General features: G+C 45.5%; 1 protein-coding gene across 7 annotated transcripts in view; it reads left to right on the top strand.

Moving 5' to 3' along the window:
• The window catches only part of LRRK1 (leucine rich repeat kinase 1), a 148997-nt gene that overhangs the window by 68693 nt on the left and 58200 nt on the right, over positions 1-22104 (top strand). For all 7 annotated transcript variants that reach the window (XM_008998289.5, XM_054257195.2, XM_054257193.2 and 4 more), the window contains one exon: positions 20529-20755. In XM_008998289.5, the coding sequence (XP_008996537.2) occupies positions 20529-20755 (227 nt within the window). The remainder of the gene's footprint in view (positions 1-20528; positions 20756-22104) is intronic.

Genomic DNA, 22104 nt, shown 5'->3' with positions numbered 1-22104 from the left:
AAGATTAGTTAGATAAAGTAGGTCTTTATTTTCTGATTCCTTTTGAAGTCATTTGTCAACTCACATTGTCTGCTTTCCCGTATACGCAAATCCGGAAATTACATTTTGGTAGAAAATTACCCATTTCCTTTAGGTTTTTGAATTTGCCGTCATAATGATGCCGTTTCTCATTCTTTTCTTCTGTATCTATACTTATATTACTCTCTTCATTTATGTTGTTGAACAGTTTTATTTTTTCTCTTTCACTCTTAAACCAGCCAGAGATTTATGGTAAAATACGTGTCCTGTCAAGAACTTGGTAGATTTCTTACATTACTTGTTTTGTTTGTTATTTGAATAATTTTAGCTTCTGTCTGTATTAAAACCCTCTTCTCAAATATATATATATATGTATATATATATATATTTGAGATGGAGTATACGTATATATATATATATTTGAGATGGAGTATACGTATATATATATTTGAGATGGAGTATACGTATATATATATATTTGAGATGGAGTATACGTATATATATATATATATTTGAGATGGAGTATACGTATATATATATATATTTGAGATGGAGTATACGTATATATATATATATATTTGAGATGGAGTATACGTATATATATATATTTGAGATGGAGTATACGTATATATATATATTTGAGATGGAGTATACGTATATATATATATTTGAGATGGAGTATACGTATATATATATATTTGAGATGGAGTATACGTATATATATATATTTGAGATGGAGTATACGTATATATATATTTGAGATGGAGTATACGTATATATATATATATTTGAGATGGAGTATATATATATATATTTGAGATGGAGTATACGCATATATATATATTTGAGATGGAGTATACGCATATATATATATTTGAGATGGAGTATACGCATATATATATATTTGAGATGGAGTATGCGTATATATATATATATTTGAGATGGAGTATACGTATATATATATATTTGAGATGGAGTATACGTATATATATATATTTGAGATGGAGTATACGTATATATATATATTTGAGATGGAGTATACGTATATATATATATATTTGAGATGGAGTATATGCATATATATATTTGAGATGGAGTATATGTATATATATATATTTGAGATGGAGTATATGTATATATATATTTGAGATGGAGTATATGCATATATATATATTTGAGATGGAGTATATGTGTATATATATATATTTGAGATGGAGTATATGTATATATATATATATTTGAGATGGAGTATATGTATATATATGTATTTGAGATGGAGTATATATATATATATATATTTGAGATGGAGTATACGCATATATATATATTTGAGATGGAGTTTCACTCTTGTTGTGCAGGCTGGAGTGGAATGGCGTGATCTTGGCTGTCTGTAACCTCCACCTCCAGGGTCCAAGCAATTCTCCTGCCTCAGCCTCCAGAGTAGAGGGGATTACAGGTGTGCACCACCATGTCCAGCTAATTTTTGTGTTTTTAGTAGAGATGGGATTTTACCATGTTGGTCAGGTTGGTCTTGAACTCCTGACCTGAGGCGATCCACCCGCCTCGGCCTCCCAAAGTGCTGGGATTACAGGCAGGAGCTACCACACCTGGCCTGGCCCATATGTTCCTTTTTGAGTGTTTTGTTCATGGCATTGCGGTTAAAGCAAGGCCTTGGCCTGAGACTTTCTGGTTCTCATCTGGACTCTAAGCTTCACTGCTGTAGGGCATTCCTCTGTGTCTTGGATCAGTGGGAAAACAATAAAATACCTGTCTCAGAGGGATGCTTGACAAATAAATGTAATATTTATAACATCCTAATGACAGTGCCTGCCACGTGCCAAGTGCCTAATAGATGCTCCCTGTTTCTTGGTGAATAGGTGAATATTTATTTATTTCTGCTTTTATTTCTCTAATTTTAGCTTGTTGATTGCAGTATTTGAGCCCTTTCTGTGCTGTCTATTTGTGCGGGCTTCCTTTATCAGAGTCTGAAATATAGTTATAGAGATTTACAGATATACAGCGATGGGTACACATACCCATCGATATAAGTACGTATGTTTATTTCCCACTTCTGCTGGTTTTTCATCTCTCATTCTTCTCATCTCTCTACAAAGTCTTGCTTGACATACATGCTTTCTGGCTTTATAACTCATTAGTACCTATTTTCATTATATCAAATGGCCACCTTAATCCTGTTGGTGTCTCTGTCCTTGAAACTGAGTTGGTTTTCTGTTCGCGCGGCCCCTTCGCCCTCTTTTTTTTTGTGCCTGCCTTGGATACATTTTTCCCAGATATTTCTTTTCAGGTTTTTATCTGTCTCTTTGCTGTAGGCATATTTCTTATAAACAGCATTTAGTTTTTAATCTCATCTGAGTGTGTGTCTTTTGAAAGAGGAGTCCACCCACTTCACATTTGTGTAGAACCTGTCCTATTAGTATATATTTTTCCATCTTTTTTTTTTTTTTTGAGACGGAGCTTCGCTCTTGTTACCCAGGCTGGAGTGCAATGGCGTGATCTCGGCTCACCTCAACCTCCGCCTCCTGGGTTCAGGCAATTCTCCTGCCTCAGCCTCCTGAGTAGCTGGGATTACAGGCACGCGCCACCATGCCCAGCTAATTTTTTGTATTTTTAGTAGAGACAGGGTTTCACCATGTTGACCAGGATGGTCTCGATCTCTTGACCTCATGATCCACCCGCCTTGGCCTCCCAAAGTGCTGGGATTACAGGCGTGAGCCACCGCGCCCAGCCCAATAGTTTTCCATCTTTTAGAATTATATTTATTGCTGTTTCCTTTTTACCCTTCCCTTATTCCTGCTGGTTTCCTGGTTTCTAAAGAATGCTGACATTCTACTTTCTGTATATTTCTATCTTTCTGTGTCTTGGTTGGTTTTCTCAGTTATAAAACAGAGATAACAATAATCTCCACCATGGAGGGCAGCTGCACTTAGCACAGGGCCTGGTACATAATAAGTGCTCAATAAATATTAGTTGACATTATTATTAGCCTCCCATCCCCAAAGAAAATAATAATCATATAACCCTGACATTTATGTAGTGCTAGTTATTTTCCTAAGCACTCTGTTACTTGGTCCTCATTACACCTCAGTAAGAACTGCAGAGAATAGTGTGTGTTTTACAGATGAAATTATTAGGTATAAAGACAGTATGTTATTTGTCCGAGGTCAACGAATACTAAACAATATTGATGCTCGGACTCTCAGACACGGCACTTTCCCCAGTTCTCACTTCCTGAACTGTACCACCGAGGCTTCACGTAGACTAGGATTCTCTGCACATCACGATCCCTGGGAACCTTTTAAAACCCCGACGCTCAGACCGCATCCTACACTGATTAAATCTGAATCTCTGGGGTGAGTTGAAGAGTCTTAGAAATTCTCCAGGTGATTCCAGTGTGCACCCAAGGTCGAGAGCCAGTGTCTCCGATTTTCTTGGTATAAAGGTAAAAGCAGAAACAGCTGTCATCTCTATCTGTGATCTTTTCTGTGGGGTAACTCTTCTTCCACCTGTCAAGGTTGGCATAGAGCATAGAGGAAGTGGCTACTGTGTCTTGTGAATGAAAAGACAAGGAAAAGACAATGCCGCTTTTCCTCTCGTTGGCTCTGTTGCTTGGAGTGAGAAGAGGAAATGAAATTTCAGTACAACCTGAGTCATAAGGACTCCTAGAGCTTCCCCAAAGCAGATGGTATTTTTAGCATTCAAGTGAATTTCAAGGGCAAGTACCTTGGAGTGGGTATGCCTGACTGCCCGTGATCTCCAGCCTGCAACATCACATTCCTGCTGTGCCACTGGTAGAAGACAGGTGAGACGGGGCCAGGTGGAGGGCTCCAGCAACAGGAAGGATGACTCAGGAGCCAGAGGTAAGTGCTCCCACCTTCCCAGGTATCCAGTAGGATTAAACTGACAGTTTTGTGGGTTCAGAATATTACACAAGGGTAGGCATGAAAAGGGTGCTTCTCTGACATGATAGGTGGTGTGAAAACACCTTTGGCAGTCATGGGTGTGACCTTGTTGAACTATCAAATCCTTCAGGGCGCGTGTGATGGAGGTTGTTGCTCCAGCCCTGGTACAAGTCGTCACAGGCCACGTGGTGGCATCTTAGGGAGATTATGCATGTGCCATTATGGTGATGTCTTAGGGAAATCACACAAGTGCCATTACGGTGATGTCTTAGGAGATCGCGCATGTGCCATTATGGTGATGTCTTAGGGAGATCAGGCATGTGACATTATGGTGACGTCTTACGGAGATCACACATGTGACATGGTGACGTCTTAGGGAGATCACACATGTGCCATGGTGGCGTCTTAGGGAGATCATGCATGTGACATTATGGTGGCATCTTAGATCACGCATGTGACATTATGGTGGCGTCTTAGGGAGATCACACATGTGCCGTCATGGTGGTGTTTTAGGGAGATCACACATGTGCCATCGTGTTTTTTGTGTGGTTGAGTTCTGCCTAACCCACCAGCTGGTCAGTATTTTTAATGTCATTGCTGACTTCGTGGAAGCCACAGCTGGTCCAGGTACAGCAACCCCTCTGCATGTTTGTGGATCAAGCATGGCCCGAATCTACCTCTGCCAGCAAATGGAGAAAGGGCAGAGAAACTCACATTTGTTTTCCCTTGGCAGTGGCTGGCTGCTTGGGTTTTGTTAGTGTTTGGTTGACAAAGGTCCCAGAGGCCACACTGCATGGTCTGGAATGCTGGGACACACTCTTTAAGGAACAAAAGTGAAGTAAAGTCAGACCTGGCCGAGCCGTTTGCCTGGCTGGGCAGTGCTCCTCTTAAAGCGGCTGAAGTCCTGCGGGAACATCTAACGTGACGGCCTGCGTTTGTGGTGAATATCCTGACAATGTTTAGCTCTGTTTCCACGAGAAACAGCTCAATGCTTTGATGCTGTCATACCCAGAAAGGACCAGGAAAACCCAGAAATGCCAGGAAAAGCCTAATCAGATCCCAGATTAGCCGCGATGTTCATCCTTGTTCAGCAGTTAGAGCGCCACGCCGAGGCTCACTGGAGCTGTTTTAAGTATGGGAAGTAGACCAGACCTGAAATTAACTTTCAAACAACCCAATGGGGACATTATTAATTTCCTTTGAAAAGTCTCTAATGATTTCAAATCTGGCAGCTAACCTAAAGAGAGAGGGACATTTATTATTACTTTTTGGATCAGCCCTGGCTTATGTAGCTTGCAAGTTCCTGGTACCCCACCCTTCATGTCTGTGTGTCGGTGCCTGAGCCCAAGCAGCCCAGCTGCACATCCTCAGAGTTCAGGCAGGCACTTTAGTGGGACCGTGCAAACTGCTAACGGAGGTCCCTGAGCCAGGGCTGCGTGCTCATGCCTGATGGCCGGGAGCTGGTGGCCTTTCCTGAGGGACACCTGAGGCCTCTGGGCAACATCCCTTTCTTAGGTAGGACCTCACGTTTGGTGCAGAGGGTGTTATTCCAGAGCTCTGTGCATGGCAGAGCCCTTCTGCACACATCACCACTGCCCGGTGCCACTTAATCTTTTCTCAGCAGACGGTGCTGCTGTAGGAGCACAGGTGGGCACTGGCATTCCCAGAATTCAGCCTGGCCCGGCAAGGCCCCCATGGTAAGAGCCAGTGCTGGGGCATGGACCCTGACCCCTCGTGGCCTGGCCTTTTCAGCAATCACTTGTGTGAGCAGAAGAGGAGGCCCTTCCCCTACCCTCTGAGAGTCACGAAAGCAAACTCTGGATTGTTCCCAGCACCCTTCCACCAGCTCCACTTGTCTTGTGCCCTGTTGAGCAATTCAGTCAATTGTTCCACACATACCCATTTTTCTCTACGTTCCAAACACAAGCCCATTTTCCCTGGGTTCCAAATACTGACGCTTCCCTCATCCTTGTCCTCTGCCCATATGCTTTCCCTGTGGAATAAACCCGTGTGACACTATCCATGTGTATGTTCGTGCTTCACAGAACTCAAAATTGGGGAGCCAGGGCCATGCGGCAGAATAAGTGAGTGGGAGCAGAACAGGCCTTCTCAGTCCGGCGTTCATGTCCTGCAGGATTTCAAGACCTCCCGCGAAGCAGTGCGCATGTCAGTCACTTGTATTTAGTTAACAGCAGAGAAAATGATTAAGCTAGACGGGCAGAAACAGAAAAACTGTTATTTGAACTTTAGTGACAAACTAAAAGACGTAATGAGAATAGAATAAGAAAGAGAGTAACCGTGAGAAACATTATTGAGCCAGGCATAGTGGCTCACACCTATATTCCCAGCACTTTGGGAGGCCGAGGCAGGTGGATCACAAGATCAGGAGTTTGAAACCAGCCTGGCCAACATGGTGAACCCCCACCTCTACTAAAGATAAAAAAAATTAGCCAGGCATGATGGCACACACCCATTACCCCAGCTACTTGGGAGGCTGAGGTAGGAGAATCTTTTGAACCTGAGAGGCAGAGGTCGCAATGAGCCAAGATCACCCTATTGCACTCCAGCCTGGGTGACAGAGCGAGACTCCATCTCAAACAAAAAACAAACACATTCTCCAAGGCTGTGAGAATTGTTGGATATCAACACAGTTTATTACAATGCAAATCAATTCTAGACAGGTTAGCATTAAGCACTGAGAACTAATCAGAATGTATATATCTATAGATATAGGTAATATCTATGATATATATAATAATATAGAGTTGTAATTATTGATATAATCTATATAGATATTATATACATAGACACACACACGCACACACACACATATATATATATATATATATTTAAAAGCATGTTTATCCCAGTTATAAGTGGGAGATGATTGCCTTTCAGTTTCTAAATGTATATGAAGATATATAGTCTGAAATAACATGAATATTAAAGCAAAATGATTCCTACTCAACATAATTTTAAAAGGAAAGGACATGGAAAATATTTCAGAAAAAAGAACTGACAAACGCTTAAATCCAAGGCAGACCATTGATGTGATTCCATGTCAGTTGATGATTGAATTTAATTTAGCCAAGGTTTGTAAATCACCTGCTAGATGCTTGGGGCTCCGCAGTGATGGGTCAGACTCTTGCCCTGGCTGTTACATTGCTCACAGATTCCACTGAGGAAAACGTTGAGACAAATGAACAGTTAATGTACATATAAGAAAACACCAGCAGTAAATCGTGGCATGGAAACATATACAACATTACTGGCAATTACAGAAATTCAAATTAAAACAACTTGCAAGTACTGTCACACACCTATTAAACTAGCAAAAATAAATAGACACACTGAGTAAGACATTTGGCAGGGCAATGGAGCACTGGGCACATCAGTGTCTTGCTGCTGGCAGTGTAAATTGGTTCCATGTGTGTGGAAAGTAATTGGCATCATGTGGCAAAAGCTATAAACCTATTTTCACCCAGTGAACTGTTCAGAATTTGATATTTCCTTTCTCAAGGATACCTCTAGGACATAATTCAAATGACGTAAATAGTGATTGCCACAAACATGGGGGAAAGAAACCAGTATGTCCGCTGGGCACCGTGGTTCATGCCTGAAATCCCAGTACTTTGGGAGGCCTAGGTGGTAGATCAGCTGAGGTCAGTAGTTCGAGACCAGCCTGGCCAACATGGTAAAACCCCATCTCTACTAAAAATATAAACATTAGCTGTGTGTGGTGGGGCATGCCTGTAATCCCAGCTACTGCGGGGCTGGGACACGAGAATCGCTTGAATCCGGGAGGCAGAGATTGCAGTGAGCTAAGATTGTGCCACTGCACTTCAGCCTGGGTGACAGAACAAGATTCTGTCTAAAAAGAGACAGAGAAGGAAAAGAAGAGAAGAGAAAGGAACCAACGTGTCTGGTGGCAGAGATAGACTACACCATCCATGTTGTACCAGCAAACAGATCACGCCTAGCCAGGAAAAAGCAAGCCTGCTTCCTCAGCACTCAGCACTCAGCACACTGCTGCTCCTTGACCCAGAACACCCTGCAGATCCCTACACAACATCCTCAGGAAAACTTTCCTTAACCCTCAGGCCTGGTCACTTACCCCCATCCCAACCTTACACGTCTCAGAGCTTCCTGTCAGTTTTATCCAAAGCACTAAGCAAAGTTTGGGGTTATCTGTGTGGGTGACATTCTTCTTTAATCAATTTTCCCACATGACTAGAAGCTTCCTCAAAGCAGAAACCTTGGCCAATTTTGCTCACTCCTTGTTTGACCTTTGGTGTAGGGCTTGGAACAAAATGGATAGGTGGTGGATACTGGATGGGTGGGTGAATGAATGGATGAATGGTTGCATGGATGGATAGATGAGTCAGTAGATGGTTGCATGGCTCCATGGATGGATAGGAGGATGGTAGATGGATGAATTGATGGATGGATAGATAGATGGGTAGATAGATGGGTGGTTTGATGGTTACATGGTTGCATGGATAGACGGGAGGGTTGATAGTTACATGGATGCATGGATGGATGGATGGATGATTGCATGGTTGCATGGATGCATGGATGGATGGATGATTGCATGGTTGCATGGATGCATGGATGGATGGATGATTGCATGGTTGCATGGATGCATGGATGGATGGACGGACAGACGGATGGATGGATGGATGGATGTTTGCATGTTTGCATGGTTGCATGGATGGATGGATGGATGGATGGATGGATGGATGGATGGATGCATGGATGGATGCATGAATGGATGGTTAAAATTTTTATATGCAATAACCTCCCTTCTGTTTACATAGGGTCTCATAGCTTTAAAAAGTACTTTGCCAAACATTCTATTTTAATCTCTTATACAACCTGTGAGGTGGAAGTTTTGCGTTATTTACAAGTTGAGAAAACTGAGGGTTCTCTCAAAAGCAAGTTAAGTAGCTTAGTTAACTGCAAATACCAGTTTTTATTTCTTGCTTTTTTTCTCTCCCTCTCTCAAATAGCTATTGGCAAAATTCCTAAGTTGGAACTAGTGACAGGAGATTTCTTGTAAGTTTCCTGTTTTTAAAAGGAATGAGTGAAATATTACCAAAAAAAAGGGGGGGGAAAGTACAATGTTGCTTTTTGTTTTAACAAACCTCTCTACCTATTTTTTAAGAATTTTAGCAAAGAAAAGGTGATGAATTTTACTAAACACATCTTTTGGCATTCACTTGCTAAGAGGAGCTCTGTTTCCCTTTCTTTGATAGAACGTGCTGTGCTTCTCCCTAAATTACTGCCATGCTGTTGTCTTTGTGTAGAGCCTATCTGGCTAGAGAACTTAAAACTTTGAGTTTAGTTGTTGTAGTTGATTAAATATTTTGTTGCAGTTTCTGCATCCATGCACATACACGTAATTGGCCTGGAATTTTAATGGCCCTTGCAAAATAACTGGTTTTGACTCATAAAATGAAACCAGTCCTGTATTAAGGAACCATTTTTATAACATAGGGACCATTTGTTACTTGAAATATCTGATTGGGAAAACAATTATATTGAATTAGGAGCTTTTGGGAGCCGATTCTTTATTTTCCTTGTTTGTTTCATAGAATGTTTTGTTTTGTCTCTGATTCTGTCACTGATAATTTTTTTATTGGTAAGTAAATCTTACATTTCTACTTCCAGATTGTTTGCCTATTGTCTGAACTTGTAGCCACAGATCGTTACAGTGATTGTTCAGTGCAGATTGTTACATGTTGATTGTTTAATACAGATAGTTACATGTTGATTGTTTAAGCTAAGATCAGAAGTGTATCTTGTAAGTTATTTTTGTGCTTATATTTCTCATTTATCTGGTTTCTGTGGTAATGTTTCCTTTCTTTGTTTGTTTAAACATATTGGCAGCTAACCACTAATTCTGATATTTACAATATATTTAGCAGACATGCTATTGTCAAAACTGACTTCATTGCTTTCTCTCATTTAGTCTTTTATTTAACTGAGTAAACCCCTCTAAGATTAGAAGAAAACTGTCGGCCAGGCACAGTGGCTCACGCCTGTAATCTCAGCACTTTGGGAGGCCGAGGCAGGTGGATCACGAGGTCAAGAGATCGAGACCATTCTGGCCAACATTGTGAAACGCCATCTCTACTAAAAATACACACACACACACACACACACACACAAATAGTTAGGCATGGTGCCAGGCGACTGTGGTCCCAGCTACTCGGGAGGCTGAGGCAGGAGAATTGCTTGAACCTGGGAGGTGGAGGTTGCAGTGAGCCAAGATCGCACCACTGCACTCCAGCCTGGTGTCAGAATAAGACTTCATCTGAACAACAAAAAAAGAAGGAGACTGTTCCCCCTTTTCTTGTCTCTCCTTCCCCTACTCCCTGTGGTATTTATTCTCAAGTCCTTTCTGAAATTCTCCATTTACAGGCTTTTCCCCAAATTTAATGGCTGATTTTTTTTTCTGTCATTGTCATTACCTTTTAAAATTACATTTCTAATCTACTTATCTCAACAGAAATGCTTGTATGAACATGGGCATAATCTGTGTCAATACAGTGTTCCCAGTTCTCAAGTCCCAACTTCCCCTCTTTTCCCTTGACTCATTACCATCTGAATTCCTAGAACAGTTATAACAAAGCACCCAAAACTGGGTGGCCTAAAACAACAGAAAATTTATTCCTTCACACTCCTGGAGGTCAGCAGTCCAAGGTCAAGGTGTTGGCAGGGTCGGCTCCTCCTGAAAGCCCTGAGGGACTTCTCGGTCCCTTCCAGCTGCTGGGGGCTGCTGGTGGTCCCCAACACTCCTTGGCTTACGGCCACATCTCTCCAGTTATCTGCCAACTTCTCCCCGTGTCCTCACATCATCTTCCCATTGTCTGCCTCTATGTTCAAATTTGTCCTTTTTCATAAGGACAGCAGACAGATTTTGCCTAGATGACCTCTGTTTTTAATTAAGGTCACTTTCTGGGGTACAGGGCATTAGGACTTCAGCATATCTTTTAGGAGGGGCACACTGCAACTCATCACACCATCCTTGCCACCTTTGCTTCATTGCCCTCGGCCTGGATCCACCTGCCATGGGCCACCTTGGGTACCAGGTAGACAGCCAGTCAAGGTACAGTGTCCTTCTCATCCTCCTATTTTAAATGCCTCCTTTCTCCTTAAGAGCTTGTCTCCACCAGAGTGCAGGCACTTGAGAAGCAGGCATTTAGAAAACCCACACTGAGGATTTCTCCTGGGAGCAGAGATGAGGCACAGTTTGTTTTGGTTCTGCTGTGGCCGTCCTGTATACAAGATGCTGGGACAGAGTTGCTGTCTCTGGTGTTGCCGACTCTCTGTCACTGAATCCCTGTGGCTCAGGGCCCCTTGTGGTGGTCCGGGATCCCAAAGAACATGCAGCCTTAAAATTTACCTTCAGCTTGCAGGTGTCGGTGCACAGGCCCTGCCTGCAGCCTTCATCTCTTCTCTACTGTAATCATTGGCGTCACTCCGACGACCTGGGGTGAGCCTTCGGATGCCGTTTCTGGGCCTGCTGCTCTGAGCACCTTTGTTTTGGGGGGGGGGTCTCTTCATTCTGGATTAGACTCATTGATTCCGCAGCTCCTCTGGCTGTTGGCTGTTATTGTTTCTTCTGCGTATCAGGGTGTGGCTCTTATCTTACTGGCTGATTTGACAAGGAGAAGGCACCGTCCCAGAAGTCTTTGCTTAACTGCAGAAGGAAAGACTGGGGGTTCGTGTGGGCAAAGGATTGACAAATTCAAGAACTTTCTGTGTATTTCCCTTCCTTGTAACATGTGTGTCTTCATTGAATAGTTACCTTTTTTTTTTTTTTTTAAAGACAGAGTTTTGCTCTTGTTGACCAGGATGGAATGCAATGGCTCGATCTTGGCTCACCGCAACCTCCGCCTCACTTGAATACCAGGTTCAAGTGATTCTCCTGCGTCATCTTCCTGAGTAGCTGGGATTACAGGCATATGCCATGATACCCTGCTTGCTTGCTTTCTCTTTCTTTTCCTTTCTTTTCTTTTTCTTTCTTTCTTCCTTTCCTTTCCTTCCCACCCACTCTCCCTCCCTCCCTCCCTCCCTCCCTCCCTCCCTCCCTCCCTCCCTTCCTTCCTTCCTTCTCTTTCTTTCTCTCTTTCTTTTCTTTCCTTCTTTCTTTTGATGGGGTTTTTCCATGTTGGTCAAGATGGTCTTGAACTCCCAACCTCAGGTGCTCTGCCATCTTTAACCTCCCAAAGGACTGGGGTTACAGGCCTGAGCCACCGTGCCCGGCCGAATAGATACTTATTAACTGCCTTTTCTTGTGTTGTACCTTCTGTCACTGAGCCATAGTCTGTGCTCTGAAAGGATTGGCAGTTTCTAGGGAGGAAGATTCTTACTCATGACTCATAAGCAAAATACTGACCAACTGACGTGAACAAGGAGTTGGAGACACGGGAAGAGCTATGAATTCTGCTTTGTGGGGTCAGTGAGACCTAGCAAGGAGCTAACATCACAGCGTCACTCCGGCAAGGCTGCTCTTGACCCCACAGAATCGTACAGGGGCACACCTGTGTGCATATGTCCCAAAAACCAGGAATCCTTGTCTGAGTCTGCACTGGGCTGGGGTGCCAGCCACATCTGCTGAGGCTCAAAGCCAGCCTAACAGCCTTGTAGATGCCAGCTTTTCATAAACAAGTTTTCTCTTCAACCAGTAGGTCTGCACTGACATAATAACATAAGAGATGTCACTGTGGCCCAGTGCTTCATTCGCTGTCCTAAGTTAATGGTTAACATCTCCAAGAAGCAGCATGTAAAGGCGGCTAGAACCCTCCCGAATGGTTCCCTTCGTACACACTAGTCTCTAACGAACCAGTGGCCCTTAAATACACTCAGTCCTTCTTGAAAACAACCTGAGTCACTACCACTGCCATGGAGGACAAGTTTCCAAAATCACTGCACTGTGCCTTCTGGAGAAAAAGGTACTTTTACTTGACCTGAGATTTAAAGGGCTCATGCTTGAGAACCGATATGAGCAGATTCCCCATCTGCTTGCTCCAGAGCGGGTGCAGCTTAACCACTGCCGTGTTGAATTGGTGGGTTCTCCATAACCAGCTGTCTTTGATTTTGTTGCTCAGCCTTCATGGGTAGGATTATACAATTGCTGGCTTTGTTCTCTCTGAATCTTGTTTATTGTGATTCTGCCCGGACTAAACACAAATAAGTAACGAGGGCTAATGAGGGCTTCAGAGCTTGAAGAGCTGCGTTCTAATGTCAAGTGCATGGACATCTCTTTTTATTATTTTTTGAGAGGGAGTCTGTGTCACCCAGGCTGGAGTGCAGTGGTGCAATCTCAGCTCACTGCAACCTCTGCCTCCCGGGTCCAAGTGATTCTCCTGCCTCAGCCTCCTAAGTAGCTGGGACTACAGGTGTGCACCATCACACCAGGTTAATTTTTCATATTTTTAGTAGAGATTGGGTTTCACCATGTTTTCCAGACTGGTCTTGAACTCCTGACCTCAAGTGATCCACCCACCTCAGCCTCCTGAAGTGCTGGGATTACAGGCCTGAGCCACCGTGCCTGGCCCTGAGCACCATCTTTGTTAACTGCATTCTTTCTCCTTTCTCTCTGCTACTTTGTGGGCACCTGGACACCCTATAACGTCTGTGCTTGAAAAAGAAAATAACTTTTGTAAATCAGTTTTCAGACTAACCCCAGACCAGGTAGAAACTGTACAGGTTATTCAACCTCCATCCAGCCCAGAAATCATTCCCAAGCGTGTCTGTATTCCATGCGTGGGAATGATTTCTGGGTGTCAACATATTTGCAGACTTCTGCTTTTTGCCACTTCTCTCCCAGCTTGAGTTTCTTAGATGTCAGTCCTGCAGAAATGCGGTGGGTCCATGTCTAGAAAGAGCTCTGGGAACTGGTGGCACCCGCGTTCTCTGCTTCCTCATGTTGAGGGAATCATTGTTACCCACAGCCACTCATTTCATATTGATGACTTTCTTCTGATAAAGCAGTACCCCCAGAGGAAGCGCAGGAGGTTTCCCCACAAGTGTTCTTTCTTGACTGGGTGGTCATTGTCACATGCTGTTTGAATCCATGAAGGTCAAGAAACCCTTGAGTTGGGGCAGCCAGATGGGCGCGTGCACGCATGCACGCGTGCACACACACACACACACACACACACACAGGCACTCTGAATTATAAGCTCCTTGAGCGTTGGTTCTGTCTGCAGCCTCTGCATCTTCATATCCACCCCAGTGCCTGGCAGAATGGTGTACACATAGCAATACTCAAGAAAGCGTTGTTGGATGTACGGGCACAAGTTCAAGGCAGCATCCCTGTTGTAGCATAATAACATGTGCACTTGTTTGGGAGAAGATGGGGAACCCTGACCCAGGGCTTACAGGAGAAATGGGATTTGGGTGAGAGGGAGGGGACTGTGAATCCAGGGGGGAGTACATGGAGCAAGGTGCAGAGGTGGGAAGGGCTGTGTCTCTGCTTCATCATGCTCACAGGGCACACTGGGAACAGAGACCAGCCTCGTCTGCCGAATCTCAGCTCCTTTACGGATCTCACACTACCACTGCTTTTTACTATTTCCCTCCAGGCCTGGGTTTGCCACAATGTCAGTCCTGCAGAAATGCATGGGAATAAGCCTGGAAAGAGCCCTGGGAACAGGCAAGTCTGCTTTCTCCAAGAGGAGGAAGGAGGCTCGCTCTCAGGAGTGTGTGCAGAAACCCTCTGTATTAGTCCGTTTTCACACTGCTGATACAGGCACACCTGAGACTGGGTAATTCATGAAGAAAAAGAGGTTTAATGGACTCACAGTTCCACATGACTGGGGAGGTCTCACAGTCTTGGTGGAAAGTGAAGGGCACGTCTTACATGGGGCAGAATGAAAGAGAGAGAATGAAAGCCAAGTAAAAGCGTTTCCCCTGATAAAACCATCAGATGTCCTGAGACTTGCTACCATGGGAATAGTATGGGGGAAACAACCCCATGATTTAATTATCTCCCAGCTGGTGCCTCCCATGACACATAGGAATAATGGGAGCTACCGGTAATTCTCTATCTCATTCAAGATGAGATTTGGGTGGGGACACAGCCAAACGGTATCACTGTCTTAGCTCCAGGCCTAGCCTGCCTTGTGCTTCCCATGGCGTCCTCTCATCTTGACCCCTTTGGTCACCATGATAACCCACATTCCAGTAGGGGTACGGCGGAGGTCTGCAGTCCTAGAGCACCCCAGCAGCCCCTTGATCACATGGGCCAGTCAGTTACCAACAGCAAGGCTACACCCTTGTGGCCCCCAAAGCCTTCCTCCAAATGTCACTGTTGGGCCCACTTTGTGAGCCCTGCGGAGTATTTATAAACAAGGAGTTTCTGCACTTTGATTGGCAGCTTCTCCTTGGCCTTGGATACCCTGCTTTGTGAGCGTGCCCCACCCCCTAATTTCTTTCACCTAGAATAAATTAACCCCACAAACGACCACCAGCAGGAAGGCAAAGGGCATCACTATAGATCAGAGACGGCTCTGGGTGGGCAGGGAGAAGCTATGAAAGAGGCAGGGAGACATATAGTTGGAAAAGTGGGTTGGGGCTCACTAGGGGCCTGTGAGGTTGCAGAGGAAGGGCTTCAGATTTTCTGCTAAAGGCTGAGTGGGCCGGGAAAGATGAAAGGTCTTGAGCAGACCTGGATAGTTCAGGATGATTGAGCTGGTTACAGGTGCAGAGTGGATGGCTTGCAGGTCTTGCTCAAGCCTGCAAACACTGATTTAGTGTCTGCTGCATAGCGGGCCTGAGGTTGAGCTCCGTAGGCAGCCAGGCAGGGCTCTGCACTGTGGGTGTGCAGTTCGGGTTCTGGTTGGCCATGCTGTCTGCCACAGCGCAGGAAATGTGGCTGCATCAGTGCTGCCCAGATCAGTGGAGAGGTTAATACAAAGGGTCTTGAGCTGGACAGAGCCCACGAAAGCGCTCACCTCCACTGCGACTTGCCCAGAATCCACATGGAGTCAGTTAAGCAGCCTGAGGCCAAGCCCCTGCTCCTTCTGCAGTTCAGGGCTCCAGCTCCAGCTCAGGGGACATGGAGGAGGTGTTAGGAGGGAGGCTGCCATGGTAGGAACAGCCACACTTATGCCCTTCCCCAAGGGATTTAGCCATAATTGGCTCATGTCACAGTAATAAGTTGATTCTTTGCTGTTGTTTTGTATTTCATAATGGTCCTCAAAGTTTTATTTAAAGGCCTTTCAATAGACACCTAAGATTTGTTGTCAAAGCCAAAACCATAACCAGCCTCCTCTGCACCTTGTGTGTGACTGCCATTTCAGTTTGGGTCCAAACCGTTCAATAGTAAATGACCATAATGCCCATGCAGAGTGAGTGGAGGGGGTTGGATTGACGTCTGGAACTCTTGGTTCCATGTTCAGCTCTCTGGCCCTTGCCCCTGAGAACTGAGGGTTTCTCTGTGAATCCAGGAAGGAGAGGCAGATAGGCCCTGTGGAGCGTTTTTTGACTTGGCATTGCAAAGTCCACATGGTGTCCTACCTGTGAGCCTGTTGCTGGGTTGACTGTCATGCTTATCCAAAGACTCCTCATGTACTTTGCAGGATGAACACCAGAAATAATATTGGGACGAGACTTGACCTAGGCATCATCTAATCCAAGCCATTTATTTAACAGATTAAAATCAACAATAACAGAATGAAGAGTGATACAATGGTGAATTATGGATTACGGAAAGATTAGGAAAAACCCCACTTTGCTGCATTGAGCTGGAGGCTTCAGATTGCACTCATGTTAAATGTAGAGCTGTGTCCATCAATGGGCTGAGAAGCAGTGACACCCCAGCAGTGGCGAGCACACCACATCCAGATCTTGGTTTCTGAATACCAGTTTTTTGCTAAAGGGAATCAAGGCTTAGAAAGTACAAGAGGAGACTGGAAGGTCTTGTTTTGCCAGGAAGTAAGGAAGTACCCCAAAACTGACAGTGATATGTCACAGGAACAGAGGGGGCACCCTCCCACCCAAAATGGGGCTCCCCCTGGACAAATTGGGGATGACTTGGGCATCAAAAAAGATGACGCTTGGAATAAGAAAGAATCTATGAGTCCCTAGTGATACTTAAAGAGGTGAGGAGACGATGCTTTTCTGTACAGAATGCCAGGTAACTAACACATAGAAAGGGAGGTCGTTTCGCAGGTCTTTGACTCTGCAGCCACCATTAAACCATTGATTCAGGCCCAGATCAGCAACGGATGCTAAACCCACTGGGCAAAACGATGTAGAAACACAGAACAGTCACATGGTCTCAGAATATGACCCAAGAGATTATTTACTAATCACAAAGGGTATAATGTTAACCTTTACAAAGATGGGATCTGACACATACCACCTTAACCAAGAGACCGAACAGGGCATCACCTGTAGCAGAAAAACCTGATGTCAGGGGCCCTGGGTGGGATTCAGTGGGAACTCCTTGATATGGACTCTAAGGCTGTTGCCAAAATAGCTAACTTAAATCTAAACTTCAGGAAAAAAACTGAGTAAATTCAGATTATGGGATATTCTATAAGACAGGCAGTGAAACACAGCAGCATCTGCCCCGGATGAAGAGGCATTGTCATTGCATTAAGTTCCAGGACTTAATGTAACGACAATGTCCAAAAAAAAAAAAAAAGGTGTGAAGACTCTTCTAGATGAAAGAAAAGTCAAGGGACATGACAAGTCCCTTGTCGCAGTGTGGGATTGCAACATAATGCAGTCGTGATGGGTTCTGGATCAGGATGCAAATAGTTATGATCCAGGGCTGGGCGCAGTGGCTCAAGCCTGTAATCCCAGCACTTTGGGAGGCCGAGGCGGGTGGATCACAAGGTCCAGAGATCGAGACCATCCTGGTCAACATGGTGAAACCGCGTCTCTACTAAAAATACAAAAAAATTAGCTGGGCACTGTGGCATGTGCCTGTAATCCCAGCTACTAAGGAGGCTGAGGCAGGAGAATTGCCTGAACCCAAGAGGCAGAGGTTGCGGTGAGCGGAGATCGCGCCATTGCACTCCAGCCTGGGTAAGAAGGGTGAAACTCCGTCTCAAAAAAAAAAAAAATAGTTATGAACCACATTTCTGGGATAATTGCGAGTATTTGAATATGGGCCATGAGTTCAGTAATATCATATTGATGTTACACTTACTGAAAAGGATAATTACATGGCTACCCTGTATAAACATTTATTGTTCTTCAGGGATATGTGCTGAACTATTTCCGGGTAAAGCATCATGACGTATAATTTACTGGCAAATGATTCATCAAAAATGAAAAGTGTGCATATTTGTGCAGGGAGAGAGGAGTGAAAGCTAATGTTGAACAGTCAGTGAGTCGGGGTGGAGGGTGCGTAGGTATTCACTGTGTCCCACTGCAATTTTTATGAAGCTTCGAAATATGTTTAAAAAAAATTTTTTTTTTTGAGGCGGAGTTTCGCTGTTGTTACCCAGGCTGGAGTGCAATGGTGCGATCTCGGCTCACCACAATCTCCGCCTCCTGGGTTCAGGCAATTCTCCTGCCTCAGCCTCCTGAGTAGCTGGGATTACAGGTGCGCACCACCGTGCCCAGCTAATTTTTTGTATCTTTAGTAGAGACAGGGTTTCACTGTGTTGACCAGGATGGTCTCGATCTCTTGACCTCGTGATCCACCCGCCTCGGCCTCCCAAAGTGCTGGGATTATAGGCGTGAACCACCGCGCCCGGCCATAATGTTCAAAATTTTTAAATGCAGGGAGTAAAATAGTAACAGTGAAACCGGCTCGGGGCAATTGAGTGACTTGGCTAAAAAAAATCAGCTCAGAAGTTATTCTCCTGACCTTAGATCCAGTACTGCCCGTCCCCTTTCATCCATGTGAACCGACAGACAGACAGACAGAGAGACACAGACAGAGACACAAACACAGAGTGACAGAATCCCTCATTCCCCTGATTCAAAGACCAGAGCTTTGAGGGTGTAGACGCTGTCTTTCCAAACTCCTGGAATTGGCCAACGAGAACATAAAGACAGGCGCTCATCGCCATCTAGTGGCCATATAAGGATGCCTGTCAAGCGCTGCCAGTTTTTGAGACGAACTCATCCCACATTATTGGGAGCTTTTCTCTGCCTGGTTGTTACATTTTCCCCTGTGCAAAGCACTAATTTTTATTTATGTTTCTGCTCCTCTAATTTTCCAATGCGTATTTCCAGTTGCTTCGAAGAAACAGGCCCAAAAGTAGATATCCTCTCCCCAGAAACCAGTATTCTTTGATAATCAGGAAGAAAAAGTCCTGCTCCGATATATTTCACCAGGTCCCTTTGACCACCCCATGCCAGCAAACCACTGGCCCTTCTGACTCCCTCTTGTGGAAATAGAGGAAGACCAGTGAGAAATGAGAAGGGCAAAGGCAATTCGTTTAGCAGGACCTCAACAGCAAGGATGTCAGCCACCATCACTTGCATGTGGCAGAGACCCACAGGCTGGCAGAGGAGTGGGAGCTTTCTAGTGGAATGAAGGGAAGACTTTGGGTGTGTCTTCCCAACTGGAGGCTGTTGGCGTGGGGAAGCTGGTAGGGCTCACTGCAGGCTGGGCGTCCTGTGGGATTGGTAGATGTGCAAAGTTGGCTGTCTCTGATTGGTCACAAATGGAAAGTGAGGACAAAACTTAGAGAAGCTGTCAGTTATTAACCGAGTCCTGGCCATTTTACACTGACTTATGTGGAAATGATGGTTTAGCTTCCTGGGTTGTTACTAGAAATAAGAAGTGGCTCATGCCTGTAATTGCAGCACTTTGGGAGGACAAGGCAGGTGGGCCTGAGGTCAGGAGTTCCAGACCATGCTGGCCAACATGGTGCAACACTGTCTCTGCTAAAAATAAAAAAAATTAGCTGGTGTGGTGGCATACGCCTATAGCCCCAGCTACTCGGGAGGCTGAGGCAGGAGAATCCCTCAAACCCGGAAAGTGGAGGTAACAGTGAAGGTTGGTTTCCCAGGCAGGTCACTGTCGGGGGTGGGTCAGAGTTCTATTTTTATATGTTCTGTGGCCATAGTCTGTTTGTATATCAAGCTCACTCTGGAAGCAGCCTGTCCACCCAGCACCCTGTCACAGTGCAGGCAGCTGCAGGCAGCAGCTCCTCTCATCACAGGGAAGGCGGCCTTGAAGGGAGGTCAGAGACTCGGGTGTGGGTGTTCAGCTTTCTCCTCCAGTCTGGGGGAGGCGTCTCTAAGCCTCAGTGGCCTCCTGTGTACCCAGGCAATTTCTGCTGCGCTTCCTCCCTCCCTGTGAGCCGCCTCAATGGGTGGCACTGAGCCCACACCCACAGCTCCCTCTGGAGGCTGGAGGGTGACTTGCAGGAACTGTGCACAGGTTGCCTGTGAGTTTGTCAGTGCAGATGGGAACAGGTAAGCTCCTCTGTGCCTGCCATCATGGTAGGCTCTGTGGGGTGACAGGGGGGAGAGGGACATGCGCAGGCCTCTTGAGACCCCAGCTGGAGCAGACACACAGAGGTGCACTCGAATTAACACTTGCTTAGCCCATGTGAGCCCTGAGCTCACCCTCCAAGTGTGCTTTTCCCTTCTCTCCACTACCAGGCGCTCCGCGTGAAATGGTCCCATCTCAGATTGCCCTGGGTGGATCTAGACTGGCTCATAGACATCTCCTGTCAGATCACAGAGCTCGACCTTTCTGCCAACTGCCTGGCGACCCTCCCCTCCGTCATCCCTTGGGGCCTCATCAACCTCCGGAAGCTGAACCTCTCGGACAACCACCTGGGGGAGCTCCCTGGAGTGCAGTCATCGGATGAAATCATCTGTTCCAGGTGGCTCCCTGGGGTGTGCATGGAGTTGTGTGTGACCCTGCTGTCACCGTTGTGCTCCCGGGTTGTATTTTGTTGGGGGGGCGGGGGGGGTTGCAAAATGTTCTGGCTAAAATAGAAGGAGTTTTGCCTGCCCTTAAGCCAGCCTCCTTTTCAGGTGAAAACAGAGAGATCTAGAGGAATCATTTGTCTGGCTCAAGTTTACACAGCTCATCTGCGGCCATGCAGAATCCTTGCCTGAGATGCTTGCCTCGGTCCTGCCCAGGAATCAGATGAGGGCAGCCAAACCCTCCCGGCTGGTGGATGCAATGGGGCTCTGAGGCACCAGCTTTTACTCCACCTACCAGGGAAAGTGGGAAGGGCATCAGAGAAAGGGTTAACTCTGCAGGACTCTGGCAGCAGGTGGACCTTGTGGGCAGCCCAGGCCTGCTTCTTCTGGAGGCCTTGGGAGAAGGCCTGAGCTTTACCCCTGAGCTTGCATGGGAAGGGGAAGAACCTTATTTGATTTATTGAGGATACGTATCTGCGAGTCCTCATTCCATAAAGGGTTTGAGTTGATTTTTAAATGAAAGCTTTAAGTGAATTAAGAGCCAAGAATGAGCAGGCGCGGTGGCTCATGCCTGTAATCCCAGCAATTTGGGAGGCTGAGGCAGGCAGATTACCCAAAGTGGGGAGCTTGAGACCAGCCTAGGCAACATGGTGAAACCCCATCTGTACTAAAAAATACAAAAATTAGCCGGGCATGCTGGTGGGTGCCTGTAATCTCAGCTGCTCAGGAGGCTGAGGCAGGAGAATCGCTTGAACTCTGGAGGTGGACGTTGCAATTAGCTGAGATCGCACCACTGCACTCCAGGCTGGGTGACAAGAGCAAGACTCCATCTCCAAAAAAAAAAACAAAACCAAGAATGTTGGAAAGAGCTTGGGGTAGACGGTAACCCACGGGATGCCCAAGTGAGAACAAGAAAGAAGGCTGCACATTTAAGTTGCACCAGAACTTAAATACAAGTGCCATCCAAGTGGGGCCAGACAGACAGGTCCAGAAGGTTCAAAGCCCTGCTCTGTGGTGCCTCAGCAGCTTTCAGGGCATCCACTCATCTTGCTATTACATGGGTACAAAGAATTCGAATCCCTGTTCGTCAGCCCGGGGCCCACCAATGAGAGATCTATCTTTATCTACACAGGACGCAGTAAGAGTTCTTCAAATGAATTAAAAATCATATGCACAAGATTTTCAGTGCACACTCTTTAACTTTGCACAGGGAGAATGAGAGAAAAAAAATATATGCCTCCTTGTAAAATATGTCCATTTGGTGTTTGCCCTCCTCCTCCTGATGTCTGCCTGCCTTCTTCTC

The sequence above is a fragment of the Callithrix jacchus genome, chromosome 6 (genome assembly GCF_049354715.1).
Source record: "Callithrix jacchus isolate 240 chromosome 6, calJac240_pri, whole genome shotgun sequence".
In the NCBI taxonomy this organism is placed as follows: domain Eukaryota; kingdom Metazoa; phylum Chordata; class Mammalia; order Primates; family Cebidae; genus Callithrix; species Callithrix jacchus.
The sequence above is the reverse complement of the archived record's forward strand: the minus strand, read 5'-3'. Positions and strand labels throughout refer to the sequence as shown.